The sequence below is a fragment of the Monodon monoceros genome, unplaced genomic scaffold (assembly GCF_005190385.1).
Source record: "Monodon monoceros isolate NGI ecotype Baffin Bay Population unplaced genomic scaffold, NGI_Narwhal_1 Super_Scaffold_8, whole genome shotgun sequence".
Lineage (NCBI taxonomy): Eukaryota > Metazoa > Chordata > Mammalia > Artiodactyla > Monodontidae > Monodon > Monodon monoceros.
In genome coordinates, this window is record NW_021703785.1 from 11,557,365 (window position 1) to 11,570,525 (window position 13,161).

General features: G+C 41.2%; 1 protein-coding gene across 20 annotated transcripts in view; it reads left to right on the forward strand.

Moving 5' to 3' along the window:
• DOCK9 (dedicator of cytokinesis 9) overlaps positions 1 to 13,161 on the forward strand; it is a 351,807-nt gene that overhangs the window by 237,232 nt on the left and 101,414 nt on the right. For all 20 annotated transcript variants that reach the window (XR_003791732.1, XR_003791733.1, XR_003791734.1 and 17 more), the window contains 6 exons: positions 4,710 to 4,784; positions 6,101 to 6,241; positions 6,560 to 6,763; positions 7,157 to 7,279; positions 10,714 to 10,796; positions 11,380 to 11,502. Coding sequence is in view for 16 of the 20 variants with exons in the window: in XM_029210207.1 (XP_029066040.1) it covers positions 4,710 to 4,784; positions 6,101 to 6,241; positions 6,560 to 6,763; positions 7,157 to 7,279; positions 10,714 to 10,796; positions 11,380 to 11,502 (749 nt within the window). In the remaining 4 variants the exon portion in view is untranslated. The remainder of the gene's footprint in view (positions 1 to 4,709; positions 4,785 to 6,100; positions 6,242 to 6,559; positions 6,764 to 7,156; positions 7,280 to 10,713; positions 10,797 to 11,379; positions 11,503 to 13,161) is intronic.

A 13,161-nucleotide genomic window follows, 5' to 3' on the forward strand; every position in this document is an offset into this window, starting at 1 on the left:
ATAAACTTAAGACACAGGGTATGCCTAAACTTTATGGTAGTTCTTCTGGAAACTCTTGAATGTTTGGTTCATAACTGCCTCTTAAGACAAGGAAGAAAACATTGTCAGGGTGTATCATTAGTGATTAAACTTAGAGAATACAGGAGTGGGGGGAATAGCCTTTGTTTTAGACAAATCATTCTCTTCTGTAGTGTCTGAGAAGTGTCCGTTTTTATAGAGAATGGCTCTGTCATTGTCACTTTTCTCTCTCCATTTTCCTCTATACTGAATTATTAGACGGGCAGTGGGTAGGACCAGCAACAGGGTTTGGGGAAGAACCAGTTGGGTTCTTCCTGCATCTACGGTATGGACTGACCACAGGTTATTTTAAGAGCAGAGCTGGTCTCTGTCACTTTGAGAAGTGCTGGATGGCATAGTCTGTGGGATTTTTTTTTTTTTTTTTTTTTTGCGGTACGTGGGCCTCTCACTGTTGTGGCCTCTCCCGTCGCGGAGCACAAGCTCTGGACGCGCAGGCTCAGCAGCCATGGCTCGTGGGCCCAGCCGCTCCACGACATGTGGGATCTTCCCGGACCGGGGCACGAACCCGCGTCCCCTGCGTCGGCAGGTGAACTCTCAACCACTGTGCCACCAGGGAAGCCCTGTGGGATATTTTTTTACAGCTATGTTTTGTGGGCTCTTAGACTGTGAAAGTACTTATTACAGGAATTTATTTTATTGTCTACTAAAATTTAAGTGAAAATAAATGTACTTGCTATAATAAGTAAAAGTATTCAAAGTTGTATAAAGAAAAGTTCATCTTTTCCCTTCAACCTCCATCCCCAGATTCCTGAGAGCACTGATGTTATTAACCTGTTATAATTGTTTCTTTACCGAACCAATTGCTCATGGAAACATTTACACATATGCAGTGTTTTTAGTTATTTTTAAAAATATGCTCATGATATATATATTGCTCTGAAACTTGTTCTATTACTTAAAAATTTTTCATAGATGTTCCCCTGGGGCCATAGAGGATCTAGTTCACTCATTTTCATAGCTGCATAATATTCCAAATATGGATACTGAACACTTTATTCAGCCATCTCCCTATTCATGAGCATCTAGATAATTTTCAGTCTTTAGCCTATACAAACAGTGCACAGTAAACATCATGACGTATTTATAAGCTGAAATACTCATGCTCTTATTTCTGTATGAGGAATTCCCCAAGGTGGGATTTTTGGGTCACAGTTTATTGTGCTTTTAGTGCTTTAAATATTGCCAGGTTACTTTCCCAAAAGGTTGTAACAATTCATATTCCCATTTCTCTGCATACTCACCAGAGGAGTGAAAAATGATGTTTCACTGCTTTAATTTGTATCCCACTGTTTTAGTAGTGGTATTTTTCATATTTTTGTATATTTATTTGCCATTTGGTTTTCCTGCTCTCTGACTTGCCTGTTCGTATTCTTTACCTATTTTTTTCTGGTCTAATAGTTAAAGAATCTGGGCTCTGAAGCCAGACAGCCTCAGTTAGAAGCCAGGTTTCTGCTTAGGGTTGTGAATTTGGGGCAAAGTATTTACCCCTCGAGCCCCAGTGTTTTTCTCTTAAACAAGGATAATAATAAGACTTGCCTCCTAAGTTTGTACCAAATTTAAATGTGCACTTAGGATAACATCTAGCATAGAGATGTTGGCTATTATCAACAAATATTTGCTTTTATCATTATGATGCTTTTAAGTATTTATTATTCCCTGGCTCTGGGGGAAAGCCCTGCCCTTCCCGAGCCACATTTTCTTACTGCCTAGGTTTTACTTGGTAATTCTTTTAAACACTGTTTATCAGGCGTCCCATCTGTTTAAAGCACTCTGGGCCTTGGGAAGGAAGGGAGGAGCTTTAAGAAGCTGAGCCTGCTTTTCATCTATCTCATAGAAGAGCTGTCAGTGTGTGCAAGGTGGATTATAAGCTTTCACGTTATTTTTACATCTAACGTTGTCCCTTCTTCCCCATTAAGTGGTTTTTCTAGTGAAGAATATATCCCTTGGATATTAATGGCAACATCAGGATACTTTGAGTCTGTTTTGGCTAGTTGTTGATTTTTTTTTTTTCTGTTAATGTGTCTGCATCTCTGTTTGTCTTCTAATTATATAGAGCTCTTAGCAGTCTTTCTTGCTTTATTCATTTCTCATCTCCTACTCCACTTGAGTCAACAAGAATCTTTCAGAAAGACATGAGAAAATGCCATCTACATTAAGAACCCATTGCTGTGCTCCAGTGTCTGAGATCATAGCGTTTGCTCTTGTTGAAGGACTCAAGCAAAAATTCAGGAGAATGTATTACTGTTGGTGGTGGCTCGCAGCACCTAGTACCGATGTTTTTGTTGGGAAACGCCATGGGTTGTATACAAAGTAAAGCAAATTCTTTGGGTTCAGTTAAGTGTATTCTACGTGCACGTGTTCTGGCCCTTTTAGGATAAGGGGATGGGCAAGATGGATTTAAAACATTGTCCTACACAGCCCCGTCCCCAGCCACAGGCACACCCTTCCTCTGTAAGCATGAGCAGATGATCTGTAGGAATGCCCCGAGCCTCCAGAAGCCTTAAAGCTGCAGGGAGAGCATCAAGATAAACTTTGTTGTGGAAGAAGACTCGAGCCATCATCTTGTTGAACACTTTTACTCAGAAATGAAAATAGAGTCCAAGGAGGCTAAGTGGCTTGCTCAAGTTCATGCAGCCAGTTAACAACTGAACTAGAACTAGAACCCAGTGGTCTCGTGACCCAGCATTCTGGTGGTCATTTCATTCTGCTAGATGTAGATAGTTTGTCAGATATGGTCAGGGTAGAGTTTGGGTCATTGCTAAGAACCTGTTACAACAACTACATGGCTGAGAAAATTAAGATGCTTAATTTCTCATTGGCCGTGATTAGAAATGTAATAGTAGACCTCTTTAAGCCACCAGCAGAGAGGACAAGACGCCCTCTCCCCTGTGGCTGTCACCACCCATTATGTGCTGAGGTGTGACTCATGGTCTTTGGGCAAAGGAGCAGATGAGAGAGGACATTCTATTAAGAACTGTGACTGCCAGGAAGAACAGGATATAGATTTAGAGGCATCAGGTGTGGCATAACGTGGCTGGAGATGACTCCTATCTTGTGAATGTCTAAGAAGCTCCCTCTTCTCCCTGTTCCCATGTCCCACTTCTCCAGCCCCCATCTCTGCCACCATGTCTCTCTCCCTGAATGACTTCTCTTCTTCTGTCCATCCCTTCAGTGTTGGGGCCCCTGGATTTCTGTCCACAGACTCGCTTTCACACTTTCCCCCAGGGACTCTCACCCACTCCCAAGACTTGCATCCTCACCTCTATGCTGATGTTCTCCTGGTCTGTAACTCCAGCCTTCCTCCCCACCCTGTGCTCACGTCCCATCTCTCTGGTTGTCTACTGGATGTTTCCGGTTAGAAATCCTGCAGGCATCTCCAGACTCTACCATCTTCTCCACAAACCTGCTCTTCCTCCCAAATTAGTGGATTGTCCAGTCAGCAGGCCAGCCAAGCTAGGAAGGTGGGATTTGTTATGGGCCTTGCTGTGAGACTGGGATCCTGTTGTGATAACTCAGGAGAGACCATGTGGACCTCCTAGGGACCTTCAGCCCTACCCGAGGGGTGGATCTAAAATGCAGAACTGGTAATTTTATTCCCTTGATTAAAATATTGCAGGATTTTTTGGATTCTGAGTGAAATCCCCAGACCTTACCATACAAATCTGACTCATTTCTCTACTTTTTTCATCATGTACTACCATTCAGTTGTAATGAATGACTTGATGATTGCTCAGGTGTGACTCGTACCTTTATACCTGTAGTACCTCCTCTTAGAATGCCCTTCTCTCCTTTTCTGGCCAAATGTCCTTGTCCTTCAAGATGGGCCTTCCTCTGGGAGCTCTTTCCTGGCGGCCACCCCTAGTGCAGGTTAGCTCACTGTACGTACGATTTCTTTTGCCATTCATATTGCTGTTTATTTTCTGTCTTCCCAGATGGTGTTCCTTGGGGATAGGAACTGCATTTCATTCATGTTTGTGTCCCTAGCTTGACATAAAATATGTGCTCATAAATATTTATTCAGTGAATCAGCAATTCTCCCCTTGCTTGCTCCCGACACCTATGGCTGTCCTTCAAGATACGCCACAGTTTTCTTTATTCCACCATCCAAAACATATGCCTTCCTCTTCCTTTACTTGTACCCTCAGTCTCAGGCTGGACCCTAAGTCCTTTCTACCCTTTGGGCTCATTTCCTCTCTCAGTATCTATCCTTTCTGTGCATCCTTTTCATTTGGTCTGAAATGCTCATGCTTTCCTCCTTTTTGCTATCTAAATTCTACCCCTTCATTCAAGGCTTGTCCCCTATTCCATGACTTTATGAAGCTTTTCTTGATATTAATGCTTAATTATTCTCTTTTGCTTTCTTTGCATTGGTTTTGGCTGCAGTTGATTATCAGCTTCATACGGGCAGGGATCAAGTCTTCTCTTTTTACCCCATAGCACTTACATTGTATGCTACATACTGGATAGCCTATCCTTGTTCATTGACATGCAGGTGACCCTCCAAGATGAGGGCAGAGCTGTCTGGCAGTCTGGCTCTTCAGGATGGGGTAGCTTTCAAACATATTTAGACATCTCTGTAAGAAAAGGGTTTTTTCAATGTAATTTTTGTTTTCTGTTTATCTTGTTATCAGAGTACCAGAGAAGCAGAAATCAAACTGAAAAGTGAAAGCAGAGTTAAACTTTTTTACTTGGACCCAGATGCTCAGGTAAGAACGATTTTAATATTTAAAATAGTTAAGGAAAGAAAACCTTTGTTAGATTATTTGTTTGTTTGTTTGCTTATTTATATACTTTGGATAACAAGCAGTATAACAATATAGAAAATTCAGGAGAAAGAGGAAAAAATAAAAACAACCTGTAATCTCATTACCATAGCACAACCATTGTGAATATTTGATATTTAATAGATTGTTGAAAATTGATTTATCCAAAGACACTCTCAAGTCCACGAAGAACATATATAATTTACGCCCCAAAATCACCATCAGAAAATAACAAGCATCGCTACAGATGCCCAGTAGACTGTGATATTTTCTGACTAGCCCAGGCTCAGTTCCAAATACAAGCCTTGCAGTACATGTGGTCCACATCTGTATCCCCAAAAAATCCAAAACACGGCTTGGGAGGGCCTCCAGGGTTGCCTACAGATAGGGCTGCTTTGAGGGGCCAACTGCTCTGCTGTGTGTCCTCCCATATTTTCCTCTTCTTCATTTGTGCTCTTTTTATAGAACTTCTTTTAACCATTTATCTTTAAACATAAGTAGTTTTCTATATCTCTTCACAGACTTCATAACCGTATATATACACACACATATATATATATTTGCTTTTTGATGATTTTTTGTTTATTGTGGTGAAATATGCATAATATAAAATTTACCATTTTAACCATTTTTAAGTGTACTATTCACTGGCATTAGGTAGATTCACATTACTGTAAAACTATCACCACTATCCATTTCCAGAACTTTTTCATCCTCTCAAACAGAAACTCTGTACCCATTAAACAACAGCCCACCATGCCTCCTTCCCCTCACCCCTAGTAACCTCTATTCTACTTTCTGTCTCTATGAATTTGCCTATTTAAGAAGTTCATATATGTGGAAGCATACAATATTTGCCTTTCTGTGTCTGGCTTGTTCCACTTAGCATAATGTTTTCAGGGTCCGTCCCTGTTATAACTTGTGTCAGAACTCCACTTTTTATGACTGCGTAATATTCCATTGTATGTATATACCACATTTTGCTTATAGATTTTTCTGTTGATGGACACTTGAGTTGTTCATAACAATAATTTTTAAGCTCTGCGTAATGATCCATTGAGTAGACACAGCATCATTTATTTGACCATTATTATGTACTATATAAATGTATAAAATAGTAACACTGTTGTGAGTAAATTAAGGTATATAGCATTTCCATATTTTAAGCAATTTCCTTAGGATACATTTATTATGGGATTTTTCTTTTTTTTTTTTAGTGAGAGCATAATACATTTATATATTTGCATTTTCTTTTAAAGAAGCTTGACTTCTCATCAGCTGAGCCAGAAGTGAAGCCATTTGAAGAAAAGTTTGGAAAAAGAATTCTTGTCAAGTGCAATGATTTATCTTTCAATTTGCAATGCTGTGTTGCTGAAAATGAAGAAGGACCCACTACAAATGTAATTTTCCTTTTAAAAAATAAAGATTAAAAAGCCTATTCAGAGGTTTCAGATGTGCCTGTTGCAATGCAGCTGGGACATTCAGACCTAGTTCCTGGTATCAGAGAGGTGTGGTGTTAGATCAGGGTGCCGAGGGTTGTTTCGGCTGCCTGGACAGGATGTTTGTGATACAGGACAGGTATGGAGGCTGTTGCTCTTTAGCAGTAATTTATAGCAACAATCGTACGTAGGTCTAGTCATTTATTCTTTGATAGCAGTGTTCTTTTTTCCTGACAGTTTGAGCCATAGTGATGGTCTGGATTGTTTTGTTTTGTTCAGGTCGAGCCTTTCTTTGTTACTCTATCCCTGTTTGACATAAAATACAACCGAAAGATTTCTGCCGATTTCCACGTGGACCTGAACCATTTCTCAGTGAGGCAGATGCTGGCCACCACATCCCCGTCTCTGATGAACGGCGGCAGGCAGAGCTCGCCTGCCCTGCAGGACATCCTTCACGAAGCCGCCATGCAGTATCCGAAGCAGGTGGGGGCAGCGTGAGCCCAGCGGTCATGCCAATAAGGCTTCTCTTGCACGTGCTATGTAAATACGTAATGAAACTTTGTAATGCACAACTGGGGTAAATGAGACGGTTAATTATATTGACAGCATATATAATTAGACAGTAAAAGCAAGCTGAAAGAGAAGAAGTAGTTTTTGATTTCTTTTTTCTAAACTTTCTGCTAGTTGCCTCCTCCACCAAATAGGCTTTTTGATCAGATGATGAACTGTTGATGAGTTAACCAGTTTGGCCCTGGGTGCTTCTGAATAGCTGTACTGTATCAGTGCTCTTGGCTGCTTGAGAATCTTTAATGTTTATGGGATTTGTTTAATGTGGCTGTAAATTCTACTCATGGAAGAAAATCTTTTGTTCCCTAGGGAATATTTTCAGTCACGTGCCCTCATCCTGATATATTTCTTGTGGCTAGAATTGAAAAAGTGCTTCAGGGGAGCATCACACATGGTGCTGAGCCATACATGAAAAGTTCAGACTCTTCTAAGGTATGGATGACTTGCATGCTTTGTGATGATTAACAGCAATCAGAAAAAAAATATAGAGAAATGCTTAAAGAAATCACAGTTAAGCCATATTTATATTCTAAAAGATGTAGACTAGTCTCATAGATTGTCTTATAGTTAACCTTATGTGTCCAATTTTCAGTGAAAAGTAGTTCCATGTGTAAATAAAATACTTCATTCGGCTTGACTATCCTGACATCCTGAAATAATTGGCAAAGGAATTTCCAGCTTAGTAGTAAACTTTCTATCATTAAAAAGTACGTATATTGTATTTAAATAGAGTTTATTCCACTTGTTGGCATGTCTCCAAGGTCCTGGAATTATAAATTTGGGTCCATTTACACTTAAATGTGAGACTGGAGACTAGGAGGTGACCTGGCTCGGATGATCTGGCCGGTAGTATCAGTAGATCAGGCGCACTTGTGTTTTGTCAGGTGGGGCAGGGCTACGGTGGCAGAGGTGTTGTGACATTAGGTGGAAGAGGGAAAGGAGACGTACAAGATGTATGTTTGGTGTGTTTTCATTACTTTGGTGTTTGTTCATTACCTGGGGAGTGCCTAGGTGTGGACATACAGTAGAGTTATTGAATATTAGAAGTCATCTAGGCCAAGAATACCTTTCACACTCCCCAAAGCTGAGGTTTATGAAGGTTTAGTTACCTGCTCAGTGTCCCACAGCTAGAGTTGCCAACTGGCACTTGACTGTCACTTTCTAGCACATTGAGCTACCTGGTTCCAGTCAGCTGTTGAGTGCTGTCCTGTGCCAGTTTCACAGTACTTTTAGTTATTTAAAAAGAATTTTGTATTAGTGGTCATCTGAGACCCTGATACATTGACAAGGACTGGTCAGCAGTAGGAGGGGACACCCCAGAGGCTCTAACTGGGGTTTTCTGAGTGATTCAGAGCTTCCTGTCTTCCTCTCTTTGGCCACTGTACATCACAGGTGTGTCCACCAAGATGCAGGACGGTTTTTAAAGAACAGGTTCCAGGAGTCAGAGACCTGGGTGCTGAGCTCCTAACTAGCCTGGATACATCATGTCACCTCTCTGGGCCCCAGGTGTTTCATCTGTAGTTGAAAGATGATATTGCTACCCCCACACACACACCTACATACGAGACAGTGCTATGGGTACTAAATCACTGATGCATACAGCAGGATGTCATTATCAATTATTACAGCTCCAGTCAAGGAGAAGCCCATTTACCCAGGCGCGTGGCTTCAAACATATGCCTTTCTGGCTGATAAAAGCAGAGTAAAATTTGGTCTCTGGAGAGAAACAGTTTTATTTTTAAAATCAAGTCTGTAAAACCTTGGACGAGAAGCTCTTTTAGTTCTTTGATGGTTTGATTAATAATCAATGAATGCCCAAGATAAGATCTACTCCCCCGCCATGTATGCAACACCTTTCCAGGTTTGGTATGCGCCAGCTTTGCTACTTCTGTCTGCCACGTGCATGGTTTGAAATTTGGCAGCTCACGCTGGTGTGAAAATCACATATCCCCCCAGGCTAGATGCCACACTTCCCAGTGTCCATTGAGCATCTGTTGAATTTGCTCCTGCTTCATTACTTATGGAACGTAAGGCTCAGCCATGTGTTCACACCTCCAATGCAGTAAATTAAAGCAGAGATTAAGACTCAACCATCTCATATAAAAATAGGAGCTTCGGTAGAGATTTTGCTGAGGGATGATTTTTTCTGTATATCAAAATGTCTCTTCATGTTTTCCAAGATGGTCTAGAACATCATTTGGAGGAAATTACTGTTTTGGAGGAAATTTTTAGGAGTAGTCTCTGTAGGTGTCCACCACGAATAGATTTTCTAAAAAAGAAAGAAAAGCGGGGGGAAACCCAAAGGGCAAAATTGAGTTTTTCACTCTGACTTTTATATATATTGTGTTCCATTTATACCCTCAGTAAGTCTGAGAGTTCAGTCCTCGTTCACTACAGGTGAGAGTGAAACTTATTTGAGGCCTGTTTTGGCTTTAAATTTTACACAAATATTGCATTTTACTCCACAACATAGTCATTACTGTTAGAACCTAAAAATAATCATTTCTACCTGAAAATGTGTAAGTAAAAATGGCCACCCCAGGAAGGCAGACCATTTACTCTATGATCCCCGAGTCCCCGCATGGACATGCCCCACTTGAAGAAGAAAGGGAGGGGCTGGATGAGCTTCCGACACCTGTTTGAATCGAGAAGTGTTTTCCAAGTCATTCATGAAGGCAGCAGTTCCCCCCCACGGTTACGGTAGAATCATCATGTATAGTAACTGGAACGGAAAATAGCAAGTCTAGCCCAAGCTCTTCATTTTTCGGGTGGGAAAGTAGAGCCCAGAGAGGTTTAGTGCTCTAGACTCACACAGCTGGTTTCAGTTTTACTCAGAGACAGAGAGCTCTATTGTTGTCCTTCTGAGTCTTCTAGATGAGCGCTTCTCAAACCTGGCGCACACAGATCACCGGCGGTCTGGTCAGAATGCAGGTTCTGACCCAGGAGGTCTGGGGTGGGGCCCAAGACTCTGCATTCCTGACAGGCTCCCAGTGGGGCTGCTGCTGCAGCTCTGCAGAGCACACTTTAGTTCACAGGCACTAGGTCACATTTCCCAAAATTGGTTTGACTCCGATGTACTTAAGTAATGTAAAAGACCCTTCAGCCCCCCGCTCTGACTCTGAATCAGTCACACTTTGTAGTGCTAGCAATGCAGTATTCCAGAAGAAGCAAATTTGGGGAAATTGGGTGTCATCTGCTTTAGCAATAGGGGTATAGTTGATGAGTAGACCTGCCACGCATACATAGGCCAAAAGCAAATCTGCTTCCCTGTGCACTATAGAGTTAATCCAGCCACCCGCAACAAACCAAAATTAGTCATTAGAAGTGAAAGTAATGGTAACTTATACCTAGAAAACAAGAACATAGTGATTGAAAACACTGGCCTAACTTAAGTCAATACCTGTAATGTCTTAATAATGAATATATATCCCCCAAATCTGGGGAGTCTGCATAAGTCAGTACACATTAGGAGTTACGAAAGCTTAGTATTTTCATTAGTATTCTCATTTAAACTCTAGTAATGTGATATATTTGGGCATGAATACCAAGTATTAGTAATTATTAATAACTCAGTGGACTCATAATATATAGCCCTTAGTCATGAAGAAATAGAAAGGCCTATGAAATGGCATGCTTGTTGCCTGTGAAGACCGAAGAAAAGACATACATTTTGGAAACAATTTTCATTTGATATTCTTTGAAAATCACTGCTAGGGAATGTGAGAAGCAGAATACTCTGCACTGAGTGTACATCCAGCCACATTCACTGCAGTAAGGTGTGCTTCTCCATGCATCTGATACTACCGTAAGAGGTTGTTTAGTCTGTGGGATACAGTAACTCATGGTTTTATTCTGATGTCTTCAAGGTCGCTCAGAAGGTGCTGAAGAATGCCAAGCAGGCATGCCAAAGACTAGGGCAGTACAGAATGCCATTTGCTTGGGCAGCAAGGTAAGGAGAACATCTTTTATTCCTTTTATATGGATACAGATATATGGAGATAGATAGTAGACAGACAGACAGACTGACCTATTCTGTTTTTTTGTCCAGAGACAAAGAGGATTTAAATATGTAAAACTGAAAAATAAGTAAGCTCCATATCTGAAAAATCATTTATTAGAGACACAGAGAGGAGAGATGCTAGCTGGAGGGTAGCAATGTTGGCACTGGCAGGATGGACAGGAGTGTTTGTTGCAGAGCTGGGATTCCAGGTTCCAGCCACATGCCTCCAGCTGGGAGTGGGTGGCAGCCCAGTGAGGCCTGCAGATCCTCTTTATTTGTGGTCTCTATTTCTTAAGCATTTGGCTGTGTATGTTATTTCCTAAGCACAAGCCATTTGCTGGAAATGTTTTCTATGTAAATTGAGTTAGTTGTGTTCATCCTCATAAATATATTCCATGTCTTTAGATAATGAGATTTCTGCGGGCTATAGCCAGTGGAATAATAATTAGTCTTCACGTAGAAACCGGAGTCAAGTTATGGATTTATTTTGGTCATTTGCAAACAGCTTAGACATGTTGTTTTGCTATTTCAGGACGTTGTTTAAGGATGCATCTGGAAACCTTGACAAAAATGCCAGATTTTCTGCTCTCTACAAGCAAGACAGCAATAAGCTATCCAATGAAGACATGCTCAAGTTACTTGCAGACTTTCGGAAGTGAGTCTCAAGGCCTTACTTATTTCCACACCTGAAAAACAGAAGTTGTTCAGTGGAAAGGGAGAAAGCAGGAGCAGTCTTTTCAGTTGCTCAGCTCATACACCAGGGCGTGTTGGATGAGCGTGGAACTTTTCCTCAAGTCCTTGAGCCGGAAGAAGGGGTTTAAAGTCATAAGAGTTACCTGGTTAATTTGAATTGTATAAAGAATGTTATTGGTGGTGCTGTGAAGGGTTTGTTGGGTAGAGATGAGCCCAGGGAGGAAAGAGACAATTGAGGAACCTTTGGCAAGAGGTGGGCAAGGACTCAGCAAAGCCATCGCAAGTGGACATAGGAAGAGTAGGAAATAGGACTAGTTCACGTCACGTTAGACAGGTGCAGTTACTGGGTCTTGGCTTCCTGATTGGGTGTTAGGGTGGAAGGAGAGAGAAATGGGTGGTAGTCTCAGGTAAATAACTCCCAGTTTTCTGACTTGCACGATGGAGTGATTCATGGTACCATTAACTGAATGGGTGATGGGGGCAAGGACAATAACTCATATAGTACTTAACAGTTCACAGGCATTGTTCTAAGTGCTTTACCTATATTAGTGAGGATATTTGTTTCCTAGAGCTGCTCTAACAATGCACCACATATTGGGTGGCTTAAAAGAACAGAATTCTAGAGGCTAGAAGCCTGAAGTCATGGTGTTGGCAGGGCCACGCACCCTCTGAGATCTCTAGGGGAGGATCTGTCCTTGTGTCTTTCATCATCTGGGAGCCCCAGGCATTCTTGGGCTTTTGGCAGCATAACTTCAATCTCTGCCTCCCGTCTTCACACGGCTGTCTTCCTGTGTGTCTCTGTCTATAAATTTCCTTCTTCTTATAGGAACACATCATATTGGATTAGGGCCAACCCTAATGACTTCATCTTAACTTGATTACATCTGTGAAGATCCTGTTTCTAAATAAGGTCACATTCATAGGTACTGGGGGCTAGGACTTCACCATCTTTTCAGGGAACACAATTCAACCCATGGCAATAGGGCAGAGAGAGGCTGAGTGAGGTGTCCAGCACTGTACAGCTGGTGGCAGTCAGGGGGCTGAGGATCTGGGCCCTTAACCACTGGGCTGTTCTGGTGCTCCACTGTAAGAAGTTCACTGCTGAACCCATGACGCAGATTTCCGTTGCTAGGGACGTGGGTTTTACAATGTCTCTGGGAAAATTCTGGGAAGGAGACAGAGCTGAGGGTATTAAAAGATAATGAAATGAGAAGAAGAGCCAAGAGCCAGCCAGTAACTATTCTATACCTTAGGTGCCTTTCAGTCTGATTTTTTTACTTGAAAAAAATGCATTTCAAAGTAACTATATAAGTTTACCTAGAATTCAGAATGGCTGTCTAGCTTTCTTTAACTTCATTTTCACCTTTTTCTTCTCTCTCTTGTGTTTTTTCAGAATTCTAAATAGAGTCATAATTAACATCTTTCAAAAACCTTTACTTACTGGTAATGGGTAGTGTATTGTTATACATACTGTGTTGTCATAGAGTACTGTTAAGTTTTTATTTGATTTTCAGGAAATTTTCAGCCTTGCTTATAGAATAAAAAAAGTTGATTTTTTTTAAAAAAACTCTAGTCACCTTTAGTTAAATAGATTACAGTTTTCTCTCACTAGCCTGCCATG